General features: G+C 34.6%; 3 protein-coding genes across 4 annotated transcripts; 2 read left to right on the top strand and 1 right to left on the bottom strand.

Annotated features, from left to right (window-relative positions):
* Nucleotides 1-699: 699 nt before the first annotated feature.
* LOC108223370 (uncharacterized) lies at nucleotides 700-12,219 on the bottom strand. Of its 2 annotated transcripts, none has more exons than XM_017397578.2 (16): nucleotides 11,839-12,219; nucleotides 11,430-11,591; nucleotides 10,673-10,852; nucleotides 10,443-10,500; nucleotides 8,369-8,419; nucleotides 7,191-7,273; nucleotides 6,559-6,646; nucleotides 4,184-4,225; nucleotides 4,030-4,104; nucleotides 3,852-3,920; nucleotides 3,079-3,194; nucleotides 2,603-2,715; nucleotides 1,753-1,832; nucleotides 1,443-1,563; nucleotides 1,046-1,112; nucleotides 700-957 (listed from the first exon to the last, which is right to left on the bottom strand). In XM_017397578.2, the coding sequence occupies exons 1-16, from the start codon at nucleotides 12,078-12,080 to the stop codon at nucleotides 828-830; spliced, it is 1,677 nt and encodes a 558-aa protein (XP_017253067.1). In that variant the 5' UTR covers nucleotides 12,081-12,219; the 3' UTR covers nucleotides 700-827. The 2 variants fall into 2 exon arrangements, with proteins under 2 accessions (XP_017253067.1, XP_017253068.1); XM_017397579.2 differs by having other exon boundaries at nucleotides 11,430-11,635; nucleotides 11,839-11,978.
* A 2,327-nt stretch (nucleotides 12,220-14,546) lies between these two features.
* LOC108221379 (uncharacterized) lies at nucleotides 14,547-16,998 on the top strand. Its single transcript, XM_017395261.2, has 2 exons — nucleotides 14,547-16,745; nucleotides 16,815-16,998. The coding sequence occupies exon 1, from the start codon at nucleotides 14,837-14,839 to the stop codon at nucleotides 16,007-16,009; it is 1,173 nt and encodes a 390-aa protein (XP_017250750.1). The 5' UTR covers nucleotides 14,547-14,836; the 3' UTR covers nucleotides 16,010-16,745; nucleotides 16,815-16,998.
* Nucleotides 16,109-17,002, top strand: LOC135152749 (uncharacterized). Its single transcript, XM_064093838.1, has one exon. It carries the CDS (start codon nucleotides 16,109-16,111, stop codon nucleotides 17,000-17,002), a length of 894 nt encoding a protein of 297 aa, XP_063949908.1.
* Nucleotides 17,003-22,979: the final 5,977 nt, after the last annotated feature.

Genomic DNA, 22,979 nt, shown 5'->3' with positions numbered 1-22,979 from the left:
CCCGCATGATTCATTCATAGCTTTTGATAAACAAAGATTAGTCCAATTTGCTAGATTTTATCCTCTTGAATTTGATGAAATAGATCTTTTGACACTTGAGGATCAACTTGAAAATTATGTTGAAGACTTGAGAGGTGATGAAGATTTTAAAGATCTAAAAGGGGTTGGAGAACTTGCTCAGAATGGTTCAGAAGAAGATGAATATTGGGTTTCCTTTGGTATACATGTTGATTAAGTTAGCTTTGATATCGCCCGTTGCAATCGCCACCGTGAAAAGAGATTTTTCAGCTATGAATCTTATTAAAAGTATACTTCGAAACGCAATGGGAAATGCTTGGTTAAATGACTGTCTTGTGACATACATCGAAAGGGACATTTTCGAGACTATAAGTAATGAAGCAATCATGCAGAGATTTCAAGACATGAAGAATTAAAAAATGCTACTGTGAATTGTACAAATGCTAACTTTTCTCTCACATCTTCTACTTCTTTTCCAAACACTTTAATCACTTATAAAGTCTTAACTTGCTTCCAACTTCTACTTCACTTTTTTATTTTAATCAAGAAGTACTTATTTTAAGCTCACCCAAACGGCCCCTGTGAATTGTCTTCTTTTTTTCTAAACACTACTCGAGACAAGTGTTCGGATCTTGAAGTTATGTGCCTAACATATACATGATAGTACAGACACGAACGAAGTAATGCAACAACTAAAATATACATCAAACTCTGTCAACAAATTAGAAGCATTGAATTCTTTTTGCCAAAAAGATAAACTAAGAAAAAAAGTGTTCACATGACAGTACAGACATAATAGAGGCATTGCTTCAAAAGGTTTTGATGTCTTGAATAACCACCCGTGCAGAGTTCCGTCCTGGTGCACCCATTACGCCACCTCCGGGATGTGATCCACTTCCACACAAATATAATCCGCGCAACGGAGTCTTGTAATTTGACCTGTACCCATAATCCAGATAGTCTATATTATTCTCCACCAAGGAGTATCTGAAACTCTGTCAGTTAAAATCTCATGCAAGAGCATTACCATCCTTTGACAGGCCGCATCAGAAAGAGAGAATCTAGTCCCATGGCACCATGGAAGATATTTCCTCCTGTCAAATAGTATTCACGAGGACATGGTATATTTTTTAGTTAAACCAGAATTTACCGACTAATAAGACGTTTCATGCCTACAATATGGCAACAGAATATCTGAAGTAAAAACCGCTCCAGTATGCTAATTTAACAACACTACACCCTTCACGAGCACACACAAATGATAAGAAGAGAAAGAGGGCATCAAAGATGATTTACTGCTGGAATGAGGAACGCCAACTCTGGTAAATGTTGCATACCGACTTTATCACAACCCCAATAATGATTTTTCGACTTCTATTGGTTCCTTTTTGAGTGTTTGTTCTCAGGAAGTAAAATTACTATACCTGTCAAGCCTATCTCCCTTTCAAGGTCTGGTGGAGTCAACATATCATAGCCAATCACCGATGAACTGAAACCAGGGGCATACTCGTCAATTAAAGTGAAACATCGTTGTGCAAATGATTCCTGCAGCAAAACAAGCAGTTATTCATCTATGATCTTATCCAGCCACCAGCATAACCATACATGATCACAACTTATTTTTCTGACAATATCAGCGAGCAATATAAAATATGTCAATCCTTAATATTTGATATGCTAAAGAAGTGGTACAATATTTAATCTTGGAATTTTAATTTCACAAAATATACTCACCCTGTATGCAGGGTCTTCCCAACTGCCATCGAAAGGCTTATATGGTGTGTACTGAACAAACAAGTTAATCACATGCTTTCCTATGAAGAAACAGGTGAATTGATTTGTAATAGCCAATATCAATACAGTTATCCGAACACAACATTATGCAACTGTGAACGAATTTAAAATGTGGGATACTGGTTATGAACTATTATTATAGAATATGAAATTACTCCCGACTCCTGAATCAACTAATAGTGAGCAAGCCATACAAACCACATACTAGGTATCGTGGTGTGTCAGTTTGAGTTGTGCAGCAAACATGATCTTTTATACTTATAGTGTATTCCATCATACTGTCGTTAGTGAAAATGACATTTATTTCGCTATTTAATGCCTTTCTAGCTTTTTCTGAAAAACCATCTTTTTTGACATGTCTAAAAGAAAAATAATTCGACACAATTAAAGAAAATTAACATTCTCAAGGTTTTGTTGAGGTTTTACAGAAAGAAGCTGTTTGCTCCTAGAAACAAGGGTATTGTAACATACCGGGTATATTTAGTTTGATTTAGTACAATATGATCTAGAATAATGACATTGCTACATTTTCAGTATCTCAATTACACGTGAGTAAGGTTCACACCAGACCCCATTCTTTATCGACAGCGAAGCATCATAATGAGTATCATTTTCCAAAAGGGTTACAAGCCAATAGTGTGCAGCTGACACAGGACACTGTTAGCAGGACTTCAAGTCTTACATGAAGAGAAAAGAAAGGGATATTATTCAGCCTAGACTCTAGAGAAACAAATTTAATTGTGTACATGGAAAAATATGTAAACTACACTATGGAAAAGGACTGAAGTACCTGGGGGAGAAATAGTCTTGTCCAAGACAGAAGGAATTGTCATCTCAATAACAGGCCTCCTGGATGGTAAACCATTTACGGCATCTTGACAGGCAGAGTCAATATCTTCCATACTAATGAGTAACACATGAATTAGAAGTAAAGTCTTAGCTCAACTTGATAAAGGACAGAACATAAAAGCACATACATTGTTCATAATAGAATTGTGAACAATTAAGACTTCTATACACATATGGCTTATGCTTGTACAACTTTGGTTGACAAACTGAGCATTTAGACTTCACCAATGAAATTGCATGCTCAAGAAAGAAATTGCATATTAAATATGTGAACTAAAGAGTTCTAGCCACGAGGAACTACAAGGCTGAGTTCCAATATAAGAAGATATTGAGAGAAAAACAACAATAATTAGTGATTTAATTTCCATACTTGAATGCAAAAAGTTATATTGAACACAAACAAAAAATGTCGCAAACCTCTCAGATCCAATGTGTATTGTTCCCACATGTTGAGGACCAGAACTGGGATCACCCAACTTGCAACACTTAAACTTTGGCAATTTGTCAACAGCTACATTGATTTTGGTAGTTGCCTGTTCCAGTAAATGCAGAACCAGCAAATACCTTTGATGTCAGATTACTCGTATAAAGTATCACGGGCACCAAAGATATATACATGGATACCAATTCATTAACGTCAGTTATGTCACAATAATATTAATCCAGATATCTATCTGGTGTTGTATATATTTCACTATATTGAAGTACAAAAGTGAAAGTCTCAGGGCTTGAGGTTTTAATGCTGTTTAACCTCTAAAGCAGTAATGATGATATATAACCTCGTGATCATGCGTGCTAAACTGTAAGTTGGAATAATAAGACTACACCATCTCAAATGACAGGCAGAAGTTTTTCTTTAATTTTTTTGAACTGACAAAGTTAAGTCTGAGTACGCTAATACTCAGATTTGCAGGCACATCTTCATTTAAGGATAATGGGATAGAGGGTGTAGTATAATAGGTCAATTCTAATAATTAGGAGTAACATATAGCTTAGAATCAATAAGTGAAAACTACACTGTAACAAGATCCACGGAATGCAATGTACTAATCACATTGAAGTAGATCTCCATGCTGCCATGCATAGCAAAGTTACTATTGCACCATGGCATATGACTTATTGGAATATAGACACACTCTGACATATTTATAGTGAAAGGAAATTTGGACGTAACAGTCTTAGTATCTTACAGAGCTATAATCAGTGTTACTGATAGCAGAAGCGAATTCATCAGGAAGAATGCTTTTAGGTACTAGTTCCTGTTACATAAAAAGGCCATTTACCCATTACAATACTGTTAAAAATTCAGGCCAAATGCAGATACTATTTTACTAAGTCACCTGTTAAAAAATAATATTATATTTATACCATGAAAGTTTTGTAAGGTGTTGCGTTTGACAAAACAACCGAAGAACGCACTTGTGTTCCATCAGACAGCAGAACCTGTAAATCCCATGCATTGTTTGATTTGATGCAGATCATGTGATATATCACATAGGAAATCTATGGAAAAGAAGCTAACCCCGTTTACTGTGCCAGAATCCTCAATTATCAACTCCGAGACCTGATCAACATTTTAAATTTTAAAGATGAAGCAGGAGGTATTCAACAATAATGAAGTCAAAGCTTATTTTACATCTTCCAGTATATTTTACCACCTCACTTATCAAACGGAACAGCACAAACAGATAATTACAGTCATCTGAGTCTGCTTAAGAAGTGAGCCAACTTAAGCAGGGCCAATTCCTATGAAAACTGCATACATTGCATTAGCCAGTGTTATCGAAAGCATTAAGCGCACTGAGGCGCAAAACTCTCTGGAGCCTAGGCGCAAAGCGCAAAAGTGAGGCGCGCGCTTCTTTGAAGCTAGGCGCATGTTTTACAAAAAAAATTATTTATTATTTAGGATATATGTATATAGGTTTATAACATAATTTATACTTCATAATATATTAAATCACACTTTAAGCCAAAAATAACTTAATTTATCCTTTATAATATATTAAACAATACTTTTAGAGGGAAAAAAAATCTTAAAATTAAATATTAAAATTCGAAATTTATGTTTCATAGGCAGAATTTCAGGCTTCCAGCTCCCAACGGGTAGATATTTTATCAATCATCTTCACCAAAGTCATCCTCATCGAAGTCTTCATCTTCAAAATCCTGATCTTACTCTTCATGTATAAAAGTGTTCTCTTCAAATTCAAATTCCTGTTCTTCTTCTTCGTCCTCATCTATTAAACGTCGAGGCCTCTTACCTCTGCTCTGTTTTGAACTAAGGATTGGGGTTATTTTGAACGGCTAGGGTTTCCCCTTTTAAAGTTGTTGAAAGCTAGAGCCTGATTTAGCCTTTTTATTTGGGCCTAAAATTCTTTTTTTTGTTATGGGTCAGTACTTTTGGGCCTTAAAAGTGACCCAAAATTCTTTTTTTGGTTCCCAATAATATTAAATATCTTATTATGCGCTTAGCTTCGCTAAAGCGCGCTTTTCTACCGCTTCGTGCTTAAGCGCGCTTTGTGCTTCAAGGCTAAAAGCGTGCGCTTCATTGAAGTTGCTTCGCCTCGACATATATGAGACGCTAAGGGTGCGCTTTGCTTCGCTTTGCGCCTAGGCGCGCTTTTCACAACACTGGCATTAGCTTAAGCCGCAATAGAAATTACATAGTTTCTTATCTTTATCCAACAATTATAGGTTTTGAAGTTGGAGTTTGTATGTAAATTACCGTCATATCATGCAAGTGATAAAAACAGAAATCTATTTGAACAGCAACAAGATACTCCCTCCGTCCCTATTTAGTTGTCCACTTTGTAAGAAAAAATTGTCCCTAAATAGTTGTCTCATTTGGAATTTCAAAGCATTTTTTAACACATTTTTGCTAACTTACCCCTAGATTCCAAGTTTCAATGTTCGACTTTGCAATTACTCCCACCAATCTATGCAATAATTATGAACAAAGGCGAAAACAAATTTTATCATTTAATGCTCCTTAATATGTGTGTTTTTTGCAAAGTGGACAACTAAAAAGGGACGGAGGGAGTATATTGTAGGAAAAATCTTAGAGCAGATGATAATTCAGATTAAACAGGAGTACAACAGCAAAGAGGTGACAAAACCAACAACATCAAGAAAATTTAACATAGATACTTTTCCGTCATGGAAACCAGACTAAAGAATGATCATCTGTTAGAGTGAGGTTGAACAGTATTCTAGACAGGCCGTTCACATGGTCTTGAAGATTCCAATTTAAAGCAATCTGAAAAGATTTTTAAATTTTTAATTCCTATATAAATTCAGAACCCCATAAGAGAAAATCTGGTATGCTGCGTGAAATATTAACTTGGCGAATATGCTCCAGTTATGAGGTAAAAATTTGATTTTAGGTTATATTACACTTGCTTACAAGAAATTGATGTCCGTAATTTGCCTCATAAGTCTCCAGCTCTAGCTTCTTAGTCCGCAAAAGAAATACCAAGGCTAGTTTTCACCGTAACTTATGCCTGATTATGAATCAAGTCATGAACACATATTTCTCCTCCTACTAGGAAAGTATCTTACGGAAACTAAAAGTAACTGAAAGCTTTTTTAATGAAACAAGATAACATACAACTTCTACCCAAATTTAGTGAAAGAGATACAAGTGTACCACATTATAGGGTCTTAATGTTTTTTAGCACCTTTATCTCAATAATAAAAAACATAGCTGTTATAGTAATAATGTACATGTGTGCCTCTGTAAAACTCCATATATAATTTTAGAAGATCCAACATAAAAGTTATATACTTTCTTTTTCTCGATGGAGAAGATGAAATACATCAAACAAGCAAGGTGCACAAATTAGTTTAACTACCAAATAGAAGAAATCTTGACGCTAAAATTAACTTCATTTAGAATACCTCAGCATTGGTCACTATAGTAGCCCCAGCTTCACTGGCAGCCCTACCAATGGCCTGAGATATTGAGCCCATTCCACCTTCAACATACCTACAAATTACGATAGTTGTTAATATTGCCTGTTTAAAGAGCATGCCAGATAAACCAACAAATATACATTTATTTAATTCACAATAATAGGCAGCATTAGATGAATGGCGAAAGGCACAATTCAGTGGGATCTGTAAGAAAATTAATCCAAGTATAATGTGAAAAGTTAGAGTGAAGAAAATAAATTACGATGATAAATGGACATCGAAAGTTCACCTAGATTTACAAGCATTAAATCCTTTTAAAAAGAAAAATAAAGATAAAGACTTGTGCTACACATTCACAGTAGAACAATATAAAAAAAATTCAATAATAACATTGTTTCTCTCTTTGCATTATTCTTGATATATATTGACTAAACAAACATTAAGTTCTAAAGCTTTAGGCATGAGAGGTAAAAACTATTCAGAAGCAACAAAAAAAAGGAGATAATTTAAAAGCTCCTAACAGGAATCTTCCACATTAAAAAACCGAAAAGGCTTGTTCTGTGAGCTCAAATGGGATCAAGTAAACACAGCCTACATGTTGTAAATGAAATACATACGACCAAATTCCCTTATCACCGTCGGTTTCTCCCATCATGTGATGCAGTAGAACATATCCACTCCCAGATGCATGGACACTTGACTGCAAGACAAAAAAGTAGGGAAAAAAGAACATGCCAAACTAGCAGGATCACTATTAAGGTGCAGAAGTATTTACATTAACTAAGTAGTTAGAATGTTAAACTATTTCAGGCACTTAATTGTACTTGAGATAATCCAACTAAAAAATGGTTCTGGGAAGGTCTCAAGCGGATCTGAGGTGTTTTTACACCCAGGCCTTATTCAAGGGGCAAGATGTTGGGACAAAAGTACTCTGGTAAACTGAGAAAACCATATAATTTAGATTAAGAAGCCCAAACAGAAAAGAAAAACAAAATCGGAAGTAGTCACAGATAGTTGACAAGTGCAAACATGGTTGTATTGTATGATAGTGAGAACTGAGAGGAATTAAAAAAAAAAAAAAAAAAGAAGCCAAAATATAGCACAGACCAAAATCCCTATAGAGACACCTGATATTATTCTTTTGAATAAAGATGCAACAAGATAAAAGAAAGTCAAAACAAGATTAACCAGATATTTTGGCTAATCTGTCACGTAACTTAAAAGCAGGAAAATGTACGGCACTGCGATCCTTCTAAGAATGTTAGTTGAAAGAACGGGAAAGCAATTGCATTCATCTGTATCACTAAGTGCGTTCCTATATAACTATCTATAGGATTTATGTAATGTAGTGGTTTCGATCTAATTGATAAAAAAAATAAAATCTCAGGTTAAAACAAACTAGCAAAATCTGATCTGTCTCTCTGGAATTGTGATGTTTCTTTTCCTAGCTATTGTCGGAAGTCCTCTCTGAATTCTATCCTTTCTACTCAATTCCCTTCTCATCTTTTCTTCTTTCAATGTTCTATCTTCCAAATTTTGTTACAATTATACAATCTAGCATTGGCTTAGAAAATCTACACATGATCTAAATTCTACGCATGATGTTAAAAATTTATAGATGGCCCAACAAATGATTGAACTGGGACTTATCAGAGGGCATATAAACTCTTGCAGCCAAATGAAGTTGAAACACAGAGAAACACATGATTGCATAGATAGAAGTGCATAACATAGAGAGAAGAAACTGACTTATTTTAAGTAATGAATATATATGTACTGATAATGTAATTCATACCACAGTTCCTATCACAGCATCAGTTGCAAGCGTTGCCTTCAGAACATCAGTCTGCACATATTAAGTTGAGAAAGAGGAGCATGAGAGGCAATAATGACTGGATCAAAGGAGCATTTGAAGCAGGAATAAAATGGTTTTCTCCATAAAGAATAATCATTTAAAAAAGCAATTTATTGAACTGTTTATTGTTTCAGGTTTTATATCAAAGCGACCATCGTTCTCGTCAAAATATCTCACCTAGCTACCCGATCTCCTCGGGGACTCATATTAAACACTGAAATCATTATAAATATCACTAGGTTAGATCTAGAAAATTTATTGATACAAATCTTGACGGAATCCTAGTCACAAGATGAAATGTACTACACGTGACTCATATAATAAAAATAAATCACAATTATACATGCAGAGGCACGTTAAAACACATATATGCACATAGACAATATGTTTTTTCATCAACCTTAATTTGTTCTTGTACATGATTTTTAGTGATCAAAGCATTAAAAAACCCAATTGCCTATGTCTAAAACTAATCTATTGGTAAAGTAGTATTGCAATCTATAATGATCTTTGTAATACATCCATAAACAAGTTGGCTGCTGATTTGTAAAACTGAGATGGCCGATTTGTAGTATTGTGACAGTAATCTAACGAACTGTGACCAGTAGTTTGTACTATGTGAACGTTGATCCGTAGATGATTCACCAGGCTAAAATTGCTGTAGGAAGACTAACATATATCACACATTACAAAACTTTGCAGTTTGAAGATTTCCAAAATTTAACAGATGTAATATATATATATATATATATATATATATATATATATATATATATATATATATATATATATATATAGGGTAGCACTCCATAGCATACCCTCTTATATGGAGTTACGTAGCACACCATTATAAATATATACATAATATATATTCTATTATATTTTTTATGAAATATAATTGCAAATTTTGATTATTAAACCGAAAACGAAGTTATACAATTTTTTTATTCCAAAGATCATCTAAAATTATGAAATATCTCAACATGATTCTATAACAGAATAATAATTATCCAGAATTATCCTGTTGTAGAATCAGTTTCAAAAATATACTTTTTTAATCAAATTTTAAGTGTTAAATTACTTAAAATAGATTTATTTTATAGTATTTTATATTAGAATCACGTTTTATATGTATTCTATAACAGAATTTATAATAAAATTGATGATTTATAGTGGCGCACTATGTAACTCCATATAAGGAGTCCCTCTCTTGAATGTTGCCCATATATATATATATATATATATATATATAGTCATTTGATAGTGCTTTAAATGAGTCCCACGGTGATCGGGTAGCTGAGTGAAATTTTGACGAGAATGGTGGCCACTTTGATACACAACCCTTATTGTTTCTGGCAATGAGCCCAGCCAGGCGGCAACTATATGACATGTGAGTTCTTCCAGAAGTTGCAGATACAAATCCTCTAATTTCTTAATGAATAATTGTATAAGCCCTTTAATTCCATAACAAAGAATTGTATGTTCAGATAAGCTTCTAGGTTGAAACGAAATTTTATATATTTTTAATCATTCCTAGCATGCATCTAATCTCTTCAACAGTATTAACTTTCACAAAAGCATTATTCATTAATATTATTTCAGAACTGAACACAAATTATTTGAACTTTAGCTTATAGCTTTGAAGACTACAGAAAATTTAAGGTTCACTATTTAATAGGACATTAAGCAAAGAAGAAGTTTTAGTCCGCACTTGTTAGAAACAATTCCTTTTTTTTTCTCACAAATTTTAAGCTTAATTACATTATCAAAAATGCATACTTCCTAAAAACAAAGAATTTCTTTGCAAAAGCTCATATGAACAGGAAGCTTAACACATTGAGCATTTTTCACATGCAAGCACCCAAATGCACACATGTGTGAAGAGCATACAGTCACAGAAAAGAGTCATTAATTTCATGGTTGACATAATAAAGTTCTTGATTTTATTAATTTGCATACGTGATACATCACGAAGTAGAAGTAGATACAGCGGCAAGCAAAATTGTGCAACAACCTCAAACCAGTTATTTAAAACCTTCGAAGCTGGTGCTACTAGAAAGTCCATGAAATCTCTGTAAAAAAATCAAACTAAGACGGTAAAACTCCAGCGTAAAATTAATAGCTTAAGCAAGATAATCAGTCAGCTAATTTAGGTTAAATTATATATAAAGAGAGATACAAGATGGCGAACCAAAACAGTTGAAAATAGAGTGCACCTAATACTACTTCAGAATGAAGTCTTACACCATTTCTTTTTGTCCCAAGGAAAGAGAGCGGCGCATAAAGTGAGCCCAGAAATCCGACTTATGTAATTTATTCTTCATCCGTGAACTAAATGATGAGTCACCTTGCAGAGTTTCAGGAGTAGATGAATCTAAGAGTGGATCTATAAACTTGCAGAAACTCTCTACTTGATTCTCATACCTACATACATAATCAGATACGTGTTAGTGTTACTCTCCAGATATTCAATGTCCTTACACAAAAATCAGATTATTAATCATTCAGATGGACCAAACTATCAATTTTACCTTATATCATTATAAACAATGGATGGAATCCGGAGGACCAACTCCTGTGTGGAAATTTAGAAATGTCGGGATGCAAAATAAAAATAAATCAAAGTAAGAAGATTTGGCTAATTTGTATTACAAAAGATTTGGCCAATTTCTCGTTACAAAAGATTTGGGTAATTCTTCTTCTTTCATTAGTCACATGATTGCAAAATAGAATCAGTATATATCACTACAATACATGCCTACAGCGTATATAATATATATGACATTAAGTCTCTGCTGAAAAGACAATGCTGAAAATCTCTAGAATAGTATAAGTGAAACTATCACCTATGCATATATTCAGCAAAAAGAACACTCCTATCATTAAAATTCGAACTATCACATTTCAGATTTTAGATTCCATCCCAGCGCACGTTACACACACATATCATGCACTATAAAAAAAATAACAGAATTAGCAATACAAACTGAAGATAGAGGACCTTGGATAGGCTTCGGCATCGCGCAGAGAGAACTTGGAAATTTCAGAATGATTAAGTTTCTTATCAGAACCTAAAAGGAGATATCGTCCATCGAGACAAGGCGTAAATGACGAGGGATTTCTTTTCAACAGCTTCAGTCCATGTCTCCCCAACTCTAATTCACTTGTCATTCACATCGAACCAAACAATCAATAAAAGCGTCGAAACTCCAAATCATGTCACAATAAATAACTAATATTAGCAAATTTATATCATCCAAATTTAGCCTAATTTACATATACGTAACAGCAATTACTACTATACAGGAGGATCATAACAATATAAGCTGGTCAAATCGTATCTCCCTGGCTCAGCTTAACGGACGTTGAGTGTTCGAATTTGTGAAAATCCTATAAATGAGAATTAGTACCTGATGATTGAAGGACGGAGGAGACTTTGAAGGTAGCTACAACGCGAGAATTTGAAGCCAGGTATTATTTCCTCCGTCACGGCGGCACCGCCGATGATGTGGCGGCGCTCGAGGACGGCGACGGAAAGACCGGAGCGAGCGAGATACGCGGCGGCGACGAGGCCGTTGTGGCCACCACCGATCACAAGGGCGTCCCATTTCTTGTCCGTCAACGCGGTGGTGCTCAAACTTCGACGCCACATTTCAGTATGTGTTATGTGCGTGTGGGGTGCCAGGGTGGGTAAGTGAGGAGCCACTTGGATTGCCTTTTCTTCTGCGAGTCAAATGCTCACTATGTCCCCTGCGAGAGCATCTCCCTATCAGAGCATATCCACAAACTCACTTGTTTTTTTTAAAAATAAATTAACTCACTTGTTAAATGTTGTTAAATTTTATTTAATAGTATAATAATAAGATATTATTTCTTACTCTTCTAACATTTAAATATTGTCGAGTACAAGAGTATCTCCATAGACTACTAGAGCATCTCCAACGGCTTAGTTAGAGCATCTCCAATAAGCTCATTTTGAGCTCCAAGAGACTCTTAGAGGCTCTTTAAAAACTTAAGAGCCTATTCTCTCTCCTCAATTGTAGGAGCCCCTAGATAGCTCTTAACTAATATTTTATTATAATTTTGTTCCACTTACTCTCTTTCTTTCCACTTTCTTTTGTCTTTTTATGAGTTCAATGTATTTTAAATTTTTAATAATATAAAAATAAATAAAGACTTGATATAAAGAACATTGTTGGAGTACATGTACACTAAATTGCTAAGAGCTAATAATTTATATTATATTTAAGAGTGATTCTAAGAGTCTATTGGAGATGCTCTTATATGATATCCTAAGCTAAAATTTTGAAGAATATGGACAAAAGTTCATTCCATGAGAGTCAACTCATTTGCTAAACTTTAGGATCCACTTTTCATTCCTCATAAATAGGTAACTCCTAACTCATTCCTCATTTGGTTTTTTAATGTTTAAATATTCAACTCTCACTTTTTGCACACTCTTTTCCACATTTTCATTATCTTTTTGTTAAAAAAATTTGAATTTAATATTATAATAATGATAGGGAACACAAATAAGGATTATTGTTGGAGTAGTCAATCAATATAGAGTCCCTACTTTCTAGAATTTGAATTGTTTATCATACTCCCTCCGTTTCAAATTAGATGTCCACTTTCAAAAAATCACATAGTTTAAGAAAAGTGGTTGTTCACAAATTAATTGCATTAAATGAGCATAATATGTGGTGTGAGATTAATCTAGGAAATATAAATAAGAGATATGTGGAAGAGAATTAATTTAGGAAATATGATTTTGCATTGAAAGTTGAAGTGGACAAGTAATTTGAAACAAAAAAATTTCTTGAAAGTGGACATGTAAATTGAAACGGAGGGAGTATATTTAAGGAACCTAGTCAGGACAGTGCTGGAGATGCTCTTAATTCACTCTTAAATATATTATAAAATATTGAAACCTAGTAGGTTAATGTGAGGTCATCTCCAACAATACTCTTCATATATTGTTCAAAAAAAAAAAACAATACTCTTCATATTCACTCCTTATCCATTTTTCAATTATTAAAAATAGTATGCAATCATAAGAGTACAAAAATAAAGTGGTGAGAGAAAGAGAATATATCCTATAATATTCTCATGTTTTCAAATACTTGACGTTTGACTTTTTGGCACACAATTTTAAGTTTTTGATTGCATACTTAAAATTATTATTTTTAAAATTTATTTTTAGAATAATATTAAATTTATACTTTAATTCCAATGCACTTAAAAATGTGTGCACAAAAGTCATACGTCAAGTATTTGAAAACAAAGAGAGTCTTAGTTAAGAGTCTTTAAGAACTCTTCAAAAGAGAGGAGAGAGGAGAGACTCTTAGTAATTTAAAGAGTCACTAAAAGCCTCTTGTAGCAAATTTTTTTCACTTGTTTTTTAAATTTCAAGTTAAGAGTTCATATAAAGAGACTATTGGAGATGCTTAAATCATCAAATTTTAATCATCAAATTTTAAACGATTGCTCACCGTGAATCTAATACCACCTCAATGTTAACTAATATGATGGCCATTTTAGAATTTTAATATATGTCTTCATTAAATTTTATATCCATATAATATTTTTATGTAAAGTTGGATATATATTATAAGATTTCTCATATATATAGAGTACTACTCAAATATAAACCATCCTATTCTACAAACTAAATACCCAACTGCAATATCAATAAATTGTAAACACAATACCACTAAATCTTTGAACAACCCCGCCTCCACCTCCACCTTTTCCAGCTCCGCCTCCATTTCCGGCAACACCTTGTCTGCCGCTCCATCCACATTTGTCAACCCTGCCGCCCCGTTCACGTCATTCATGCCTCCATTCAGGGGCGGAACCAGCCCATGGCTGGGGTGGGCTGTAGCCCGGCCCAAATTTTTTTTTTTATAAACTATGCTGTAGTTCATTTTGAAAAAACAGAGCATATTTTAGATAATACAGCTTATCAAATATTAATTGGATAATGTGGACGATTCTGACTGTTAGCTGCTACTTCTGTTTTTGTTTTAGCAAATAGCAAGCATATTACTTTGAAACTTTCAGAGCTCGCATAGTCACATTAATGATTCATTGCTTGTTTAATTTATTACAGGAGTCAGGATCGAAAGAGAACAAAAACATTGTTTTCATTTTTTAAGTCAAAGAATGATCAGGCTCAGCCAAGTCATGTTACTCCGGATACACCTACGTCGTCAACAAATGAGCAAGACACAAGTAATGTTGGAAGTAATAATCAACAAACTCCGGATGCTCAACGAATTGAAGTGGATATTACATCTCTTGAACGAGATCCGGGATTACATATCCCAATTTGGAAATATCCTTACAATGATCGTGATGAGATTAAGCGTGCATACATAAAGTTAATTGGGACCATTTCAACCTACAATGGACAAAGAAAGGTATCCATGTACTGTGTTTGGAAGTCAACGTCGGCGATTTCAATGCACTTGGTTCAAGCAATTTTCATGGTTGGAATATTCAGTTTCGACAGATGCGGCCTTTTGTTTTCCATGCTTCTTATTTGAAAAAGATACTGCCACACAACATGCTTTTACCATTGATGGGTTTAGGAGTTGGAAAAGAGTTAATGATGGTGAAAGATGTGCATTTTTGATTCATGTTGGAAGTTGTTCTTCGCCATATAATAAAGCAATGAGTGCTCTGCATAATTTCAGGAATGTTACTGGACATATTGATAAGGTCATGAATGCTCAAATTATGGAAGAGGTAAAGAAGAACAGATTGCGCTTAAAATCAACTATTGAGGCTGTCCGATGGTTAAGTTTGCAAGCTTGTGCATTACGGGGTCATAATGAGTCAACAACTTCTCACAACAGAGGTAATCTTATTGAGAAGATCAAACTTATGGCTAGAATGAATGTTGATATTGCAAATGTTGTTTTGGATAATGCACCACAAAATGCTATTTATACTTCACCCTTAGTACAAAACGATGTTTTGCATATCCTTGCTTTTAGAGTTCGAAGTGAAATCCGTGATGAAGTGGGAAATTCTAAATTCTGCATTTTAGTTGATGAAGCGAAAGATGCATCTAACAAAGAACAAATGGCTATTGTTATTAGGTTTGTTAATGTTCATGGTGTCTTGCGTGAGCGTTTTTTTGATATTGTGAGTGTAAGTGATACAACATCATCAACGCTTAAAAAGAAAATATCTGATGCTCTTACACATTATAACTTGAGCATTCAAAATATGCGAGGTCAAGGATATGATGGTGCAAGTAATATGAGGGGTGAATTTAATGGTTTGCAAGCTTTGTTTCTTGAAGAGTGTCAATATGCTTATTATGTTCATTGTTTTGCACACCGTTTACAACTAGCATTAGTTGGGGCTGCTCAAAAGCAAGAATATTTCTGGGATTTCTTTTCAATGTTAAACAATATTGCGAACATTGTTAGTGCTTCTGCTAAACGCCATTCAGAGTTACACATTGCACATGGTATTGAGATTGAACAATCTATTGCTAGTGGAGAACGTGAGACGGGTAGAGGAGCTAATCAGGTTGGAACCTTACAAAGAGCTGCAAATACTAGGTGAGGATCTCACTTTAATAGTATTTGTAGTATGATTGATAAATATGGTCCAATAATAACTGTGTTAGAAGGAATTAGCATTTGTGGCACTGCTTCGGTATCCATGCGTGGGGAAGCTAGAGGTTCTTTAAAAGCATTGAAGTCATTTAAGTTTTTATTTGTTCTTCACTTCATGCATAAGATTATGGGCATTACAGATTTACTTTGTTGGGAATTACAAACTAAATCAATTGACATTTTGAATGCCATGGATTTAGTTGCAACAACAAAAGAATTGCTTCATTCTTTGAGAGATAGTGGCTTTGATGTTATCCTTTATTCTGTCCAGTCAGTTTGTAAGAAATTTGGCATTGATTTCCCAGATATGAGTGTTCGATATATGGATGATTTTCGGTATGTTCGACAAAGGGATGATTCGTCAGTTGAACATCATTATCATTATGATGTGTTTAACTCTGCAACTGATTTTCAATTAGAAGAGTTAAACTATAAATTTGATGATGTTGCAGTAGAACTTTTAAAGTTAAGTTCATCTTTAGAACTGAAGAACAGTTTCAGATTGTTTGATATTGAGAAAATTTGCACCCTTGCTAGCAAATTTAATCCTGCTGATTTTAATCAACAAGAGTTGTACCACTTACGGCTACAACTTGAGTTTTACAAGGTTGATGTTATTAGGTATGAGAAGTTTCAGAATTTGTCGACTCTCAGTGATTTATGTCTTCAGCTAGTTGACACAAGTAAGTCGGAACATTACAGTATGATCTACAGGTTGATTTGTCTTGTGTTGACTCTCCCGGTTTCTACAGCTACCACGGAGCGAGCATTTTCAGCTATGAAACTAGTTAAGACCATTCTTCGAAATAAAATGGAAGATGAGTATTTGAGAGATACTATGGTTCTCAACATTAAAAGAGAGTATGCTGAAGAGATCGATCCTAAAGGAGTAATCGACGAATTCTATTCTAAAAAAAATCGACGAGTTCAACTTAAATAATGTGAGTACACTTGGTTTTTTTTAATTCAAAACCAGAAATTGATTACATTTGTTTTGTTCAATAAATTGATTGTATATTATATTGTTTGTATGTGTTGTTTGACAAGAATGGAGTCACTTTTCTGCCTTGACTAAACAGCTTTACTCGCTTTTGCATTGTTGAGGTTTGTTTTTCTTTAGTTTTTTCCGCATTGTTTAGTTTTATTTAGTGCTTGTACTTGAGAGTTTCTTCATGAATATATTAGTGTATGACTTTGCAAAAAAAATTATGTTATACATAGGTATTGGGTGGTGAATTTTTTTACTGTCTATTTCGCCCAGCCCAGGCGGAACCTAAATCCTGGTTCCGCCCCTGCCTCCAGTCCTCCTCTACCGTCTCTACCACCAACGTCCACCCCACCTCCACCTTTTCCACCACCTTCATCTCAATCTCTGCCATCATCACCTGCACCTCGACTTCTACCACCACCACCTCACCTCCGTGCGCTATCTCAGCCCCTAATTCTGCCATAACTCCACCTCGACCTCTACATCCGCCATCTCAACCCCCACCCCAGCATCCTCCATGCCCCCGCCCCCTCCATGTCCACCGCTTCCATCTCCACCATTGCCATCACTGCTAGAATCAACAAACAAGAACAAATCTGGAGGTTTGCATCAATTTCTAGAGATTTTCACGAATATCACTAATTTCTGCAGCGAATATCACTAATTTCTAAAATGATTATCACTAAAATATATACCTGATATCACTAAATCGTCCATCAAAATATCACCGATTTATGTAAACATATCGGCGGCAGGTGGTAGAGGTGGTGATGAGGATGGTGAAATCGGAAACATTAACATGGGTGACAGTGTTGGTAGGAGTGTGTGGGCAGGGATGTGGTAGTAGAGGTGGAGGGAGAGGGGAGAGATGAAGTGGGGTTGATAAAAGAGATAAAGTGGAGTTGTTGGGTAGTATAAAAGAAGAGGTTTTTAGTTTGTATTTAGTGGATGGTTTGTATTTGATCATGAACATATAGACACACACACAACACACACACACACACACACACACACACACACACATATATATATATATATATATATATATATATATATATGTACATGTGTGTGTGTGTGTGTGTGTAGAGAGAGAGAGATGGGCTCTATGGACACCCACTACTAGTGGAGTCCTTGGAGACCACATCTCTTGCCATCAATTTATAGACAATCTAACGACTGCAGTTTTCTAAAATTTATACACGCAAAATTCAAACAACTAGATTTGTGTACTAACTGTCCTGCATATATAGCACTAATGGTACGTATTTTAACACAAACGTATATCATTGGTAGAAAAATTCCGTAATCCTTTCACTAGCAGTTACAAATCAAACAATATACAATAAAAATTCAAAACTGAAGAACAACATGATGATCGTGTGGAAATTGAAGAACAATTACATTGAGGTTGTTTCGTTTATTTTATTTAAAAATTATTTAAGTTATAAATTTGAGCATGTGTTGTCGTTATTCTAATTTTAAAATATAATTATAATATCAAAAGTGCAGATTCAAACAAATTCTAATAATTTGTTAATACAGATTTTTTTACAGGACGACGTTGATTATCGGACGATGTTGATGTGCAAGGCACCTAGTTTATGTTGATTTAGGAGGACAACTTGTATTAAATTTTCATTTAAAAAAGAAAATTTTAAAAATAAGTTATATAACTATATTTTATAGAAGTATTAAAGTGTGTGCCAAATAGTGAACGTATAAAATTTAGAGGGACGGAGAGAGTATATAATTTTTGAGAAAATTGTAGCACAACTGCATCGAGATTGTCACTCACTTTCTACTTGATAAATATATGTATAAGATAATGTTTTGTATTTATTTTGGAATGCATGACAAATAGATGTTTAATGAAAAAATAATACTTAATTACATGAAATCAGAATATCGATTCGAGCAAAATGTGTGAAATAGTGTCAGCAAGTATATTCAAATGATTTTTCTCGACGTACACCATGTAGAGTTGATTAAGGCAAGAAGAAACCACAGTACACATTGAAGAATAGCGATAAAAATGCAGAGCACAATCCATTGAATAATCTTTGAAACTGATAGTCTTGTAACTGTCATGCTAAAATACCGCACCCAGAAAATATCTACGTATACATGTATATAACCAACTAAAAGATACGTCTGTGTATGTGTATTGTATTTACTAATAAAAAAAATAAGAATTCCCTGCTTTTAATATGTACCATTGGATTAGAAATAGATGAACGGTTATGATATTGGACTTTAAACTCAACCAAAATCATGGACTCCAAGGAACTTTATCCAACACACACACACACACACACACACACACACACACACACACACTTAAAATACAATTTTATTTATTAAAATGATAACAAGGATAAAAAGAGGCATATAAGAGTTTTCAAATTACACATATAGTCACGACGAATCCGAAATAACAATTGTGACGCCCCCGGCCCGGGATGACCTCAGCAACCCGACCCGGGGGTGCCATTCTACTGAACACAACGAAATATAGCTACATAATCTTAAACTTGATATAACTTAAAGCCATATTTTACCTTACTGAAAGGCATATGTTCAGCCTATTTGTATTTAAAGAGCTACAGCTCAACTCAGATAAGAAAGCTTCGTAAATAGCAATTCATCGGAATCCGTACGAAGAACGTCAAATGATTTATGGGAATTATATGTCAGATAAGTTCCAGGATGCTGCTGCACGCCACTGAAAGAAGTTCATTAATATGTTCAAGCCTCAGTGCACAAATAATCTTTTGTGGCACGTCCAGGAGTTCCGAAGACATAAAGTTTTTATACTTTATTTTATCAGAAGATTCCATTTAATGAAGAAGTACTTACAAGACGAAGACTCGACGAATAAATCAAATTCTTATTGTTTATTTGACGAAGAATATTTGATTTAACTAGATACAGATGAACCAGATCTGTGTATCAGTTGTTCAAATTAAATATTTGAAGTCAAGCAGAAGTGGTAGTTCGTTCGTTCGACAAATCAAGAAGACGTTATTAAAGTTTAAAGAAGACATGAAGCAGTTCTACTGAAGATTGGGTGATTAAATATTTAATAGACTATTATTTCACTTCTCAAATAATTATATTAATTATGTAATTTATTTATTAAATTAATTCACTCTCGAATTAATTTAATTTATGAATTTATATGATTAACTTAATTAAGTGAATAATTTTCTATTTTATATATTCTACAATATTACATTCTTTATCACCAAAACAGCCCAGCAAGACAATCTGTGATTGTCTTACTGAACTGACCACCTGGGATGAAGTCAGTGTGCAAGACAATTCAATTGTCTTGTCTTGCCGTGTGATTCAATGGTGTGCAAGACAATTCAACTGAATTGTCTTGCCGAATGACTTAGTGTGGCAGCAAGACAATTGGTTTGTCTTGCCGAGAGTTTCTTCTCTGCCAAGACAATCCTTTTGTCTTGCCGAATGACTTGATGGTGTGCAAGACAATCCTCAATTGTCTTGCCGATTGTAGTGTTTGTCTTTCTGTCAATAAGATTGTCATACCTTCCCTTCTGATTGTCTTTCTGACTTGGTTAAAGCTTGGTAGACAATCTGTAATTGTCTTTCCTTGCCTTGATTTGTCTTGCCCAAGCCTAGATTGTCATACCCTCTTTGTATTTGTCTTTCCTAGCTTGTAATTGTCTTGTCTAGTGATTGTCTTTCATGTACAAAGCTTTGCCTATAAATATGGCTTAGTTTCTTCATTTGAAAGTGTTCATCACTTTGATATTCAAAGCATTTGTAAAGCTTTCAAGTTGTTCGTAACTTGCTTGATCGTTATATCCACAGTTTTCTGTGCTTTGATAACCCGGTTGTTTTAATCACTAAATCTAGAATATATCCTGTCGAATTTTATTCTACGAACTTTAGTGGACATTAAAACTGAACCATATTAATTATATAACGACTTCAAACATTGTTATATTAATTAATTATAATCTGATTAACAAGTTATATTCAATCAGATTCACTTCCGCGATTATTTTGTATCGATTGTATTCAACCCCCCTTCTACAATCGTATCTGGACCTAACACTTACATCAGAATCTTACATCACTCTTCTAAAAGTTCATAAATATTTCTTTCAATTACATAATACTTCTACTAAACTTCAACTTGCAAATCCAACCAAGTCTAGCACTTCGGTTCATCACACTTTTACCCTTGCCTGAATATTTTTTTCCAGAATTCTTCCCTGTAAGGTTCGTACATAAAAAGGGATGAGCTTATAAAGCTCAGTAAGCATATACGTACATTTCAACTGAGTTTTATTTCACAAAAGTTGGTGAACCATATCAATATTTCATCAGAGTCATCAAAACCGGTTCACACATCAAGATGAGTATGAGTATTCAAACACGTTCAAAGTTCACATGTTCTACTGTTGGGGATCCCGGCCAGCTAAACAATTGGTTTAGCTTTCCTTCCCGAAGGAAGTATCATACTTTACTTCACAAAGGAAGCATCACACACAGAACAAATGTAAGAATACTCATTCCTCATCAGAATCAACAAAATGTTCACCAAAACATCATCAAATATCACAGTGAAGGGTGCAGTATATACTTACAATGCACCACGTTCCAATTTATGTTGAATAACCAAGCTCGTCTTCTACATAATCAATCTTCTATGTCACAAAATAATAAATTTAGAATTTTATCTTAAAATGACGATCTCGTAAAATCCACTTATAATTCCTCATTTAGATCGTTTCTCATTTATTCTTCTCTTATTATCGATTTAAGTAAAATATTCCTTACTTACTCATGTTATTATCCTAAAAATCTCACTTTTTATAAATTACTCCTTTTTATTCATTTACTAACTAAATCCACCAATTAAACTAATTATTTATTAAATCACCCTAGTTATAAATTTATTTAATATCGCTCGAACCCAAAATTAGGCTTCACCATCAAATCCGAAAAATTATTTAAATTAGGCTTCACCATTAAATCCGAAAAATTATTTACTTAAACTTTTATGTTTTACACTTTTACTAATTCCCTCATTTAATCCCTCAAATTAATTAAACACTAATTTTCAATATTCTAACCAATCAGAAGACACCACGTCATCATCTTCTCCAACATATCCATCTACTTTCTCTATCTCCGAAGTCAACACCCATGGCCAAACTTTGACCAAGCATTACTCCCTCATTTTTGATCCAAATCATGTGATTGAAGAGTCCATTCTATCTATTTTTTCACAAGGAATCCAAATATGAATTTTATTTTACAATATGACATCAATTTATTGCCCAGCGAATTATTTATCAGAAATCATTTTAATTAAATTACCAAACTGCCCCAACACTCATCTCCCTCATCTCTCCACCTCCACTGACCTCGCCGGCCGGAGTGCCGCTCCGGCAGCTTGCTGCCGCCACCAACCCAGCCCCCTCCCTTCTTCTCTCTCTCTCTCTCTCTCTCTCTCTCTCTCTCTCTCTCTCTCTCTCTCTCTCTCTCTCTCTCTCTCTCTCTCTCTCTCTCTCTCTCTCTCTCTCTCTCTCTCTCTCTCTCTCTCTCTCTCTCTCTCTCTCTCTCTCTCTCTCTCTCTCTCTCTCTCTCTCTCTCTCTCTCTCTCTCTCTCTCTCTCTCTCTCTCTCTCTCTCTCTCTCTCTCTCTGTCCAGCCATCACTGCCACACACACACCTTACACCCAACCCATACACAGCAACACACACACCCGGTCTTCACTCCCTCAGCCGCTCCCCTACACTCGCCGCCGTCGCGAGCCGTAGCGCCGCGACGGGCTCCGGCCCTCCCTTCATCCTTTCATACTTCCCAGCCAATGCTCTCTCTCAACAAATCAAATCTACCCCTCAATTAATTCAATCAACAACAATCAATCAAAAGCTCCAAATTCTGGCCA

Source organism: Daucus carota, chromosome 5, assembly GCF_001625215.2.
Source record: "Daucus carota subsp. sativus chromosome 5, DH1 v3.0, whole genome shotgun sequence".
NCBI lineage: Eukaryota > Viridiplantae > Streptophyta > Magnoliopsida > Apiales > Apiaceae > Daucus > Daucus carota.
The sequence above is the reverse complement of the archived record's forward strand: the minus strand, read 5'-3'. Positions and strand labels throughout refer to the sequence as shown.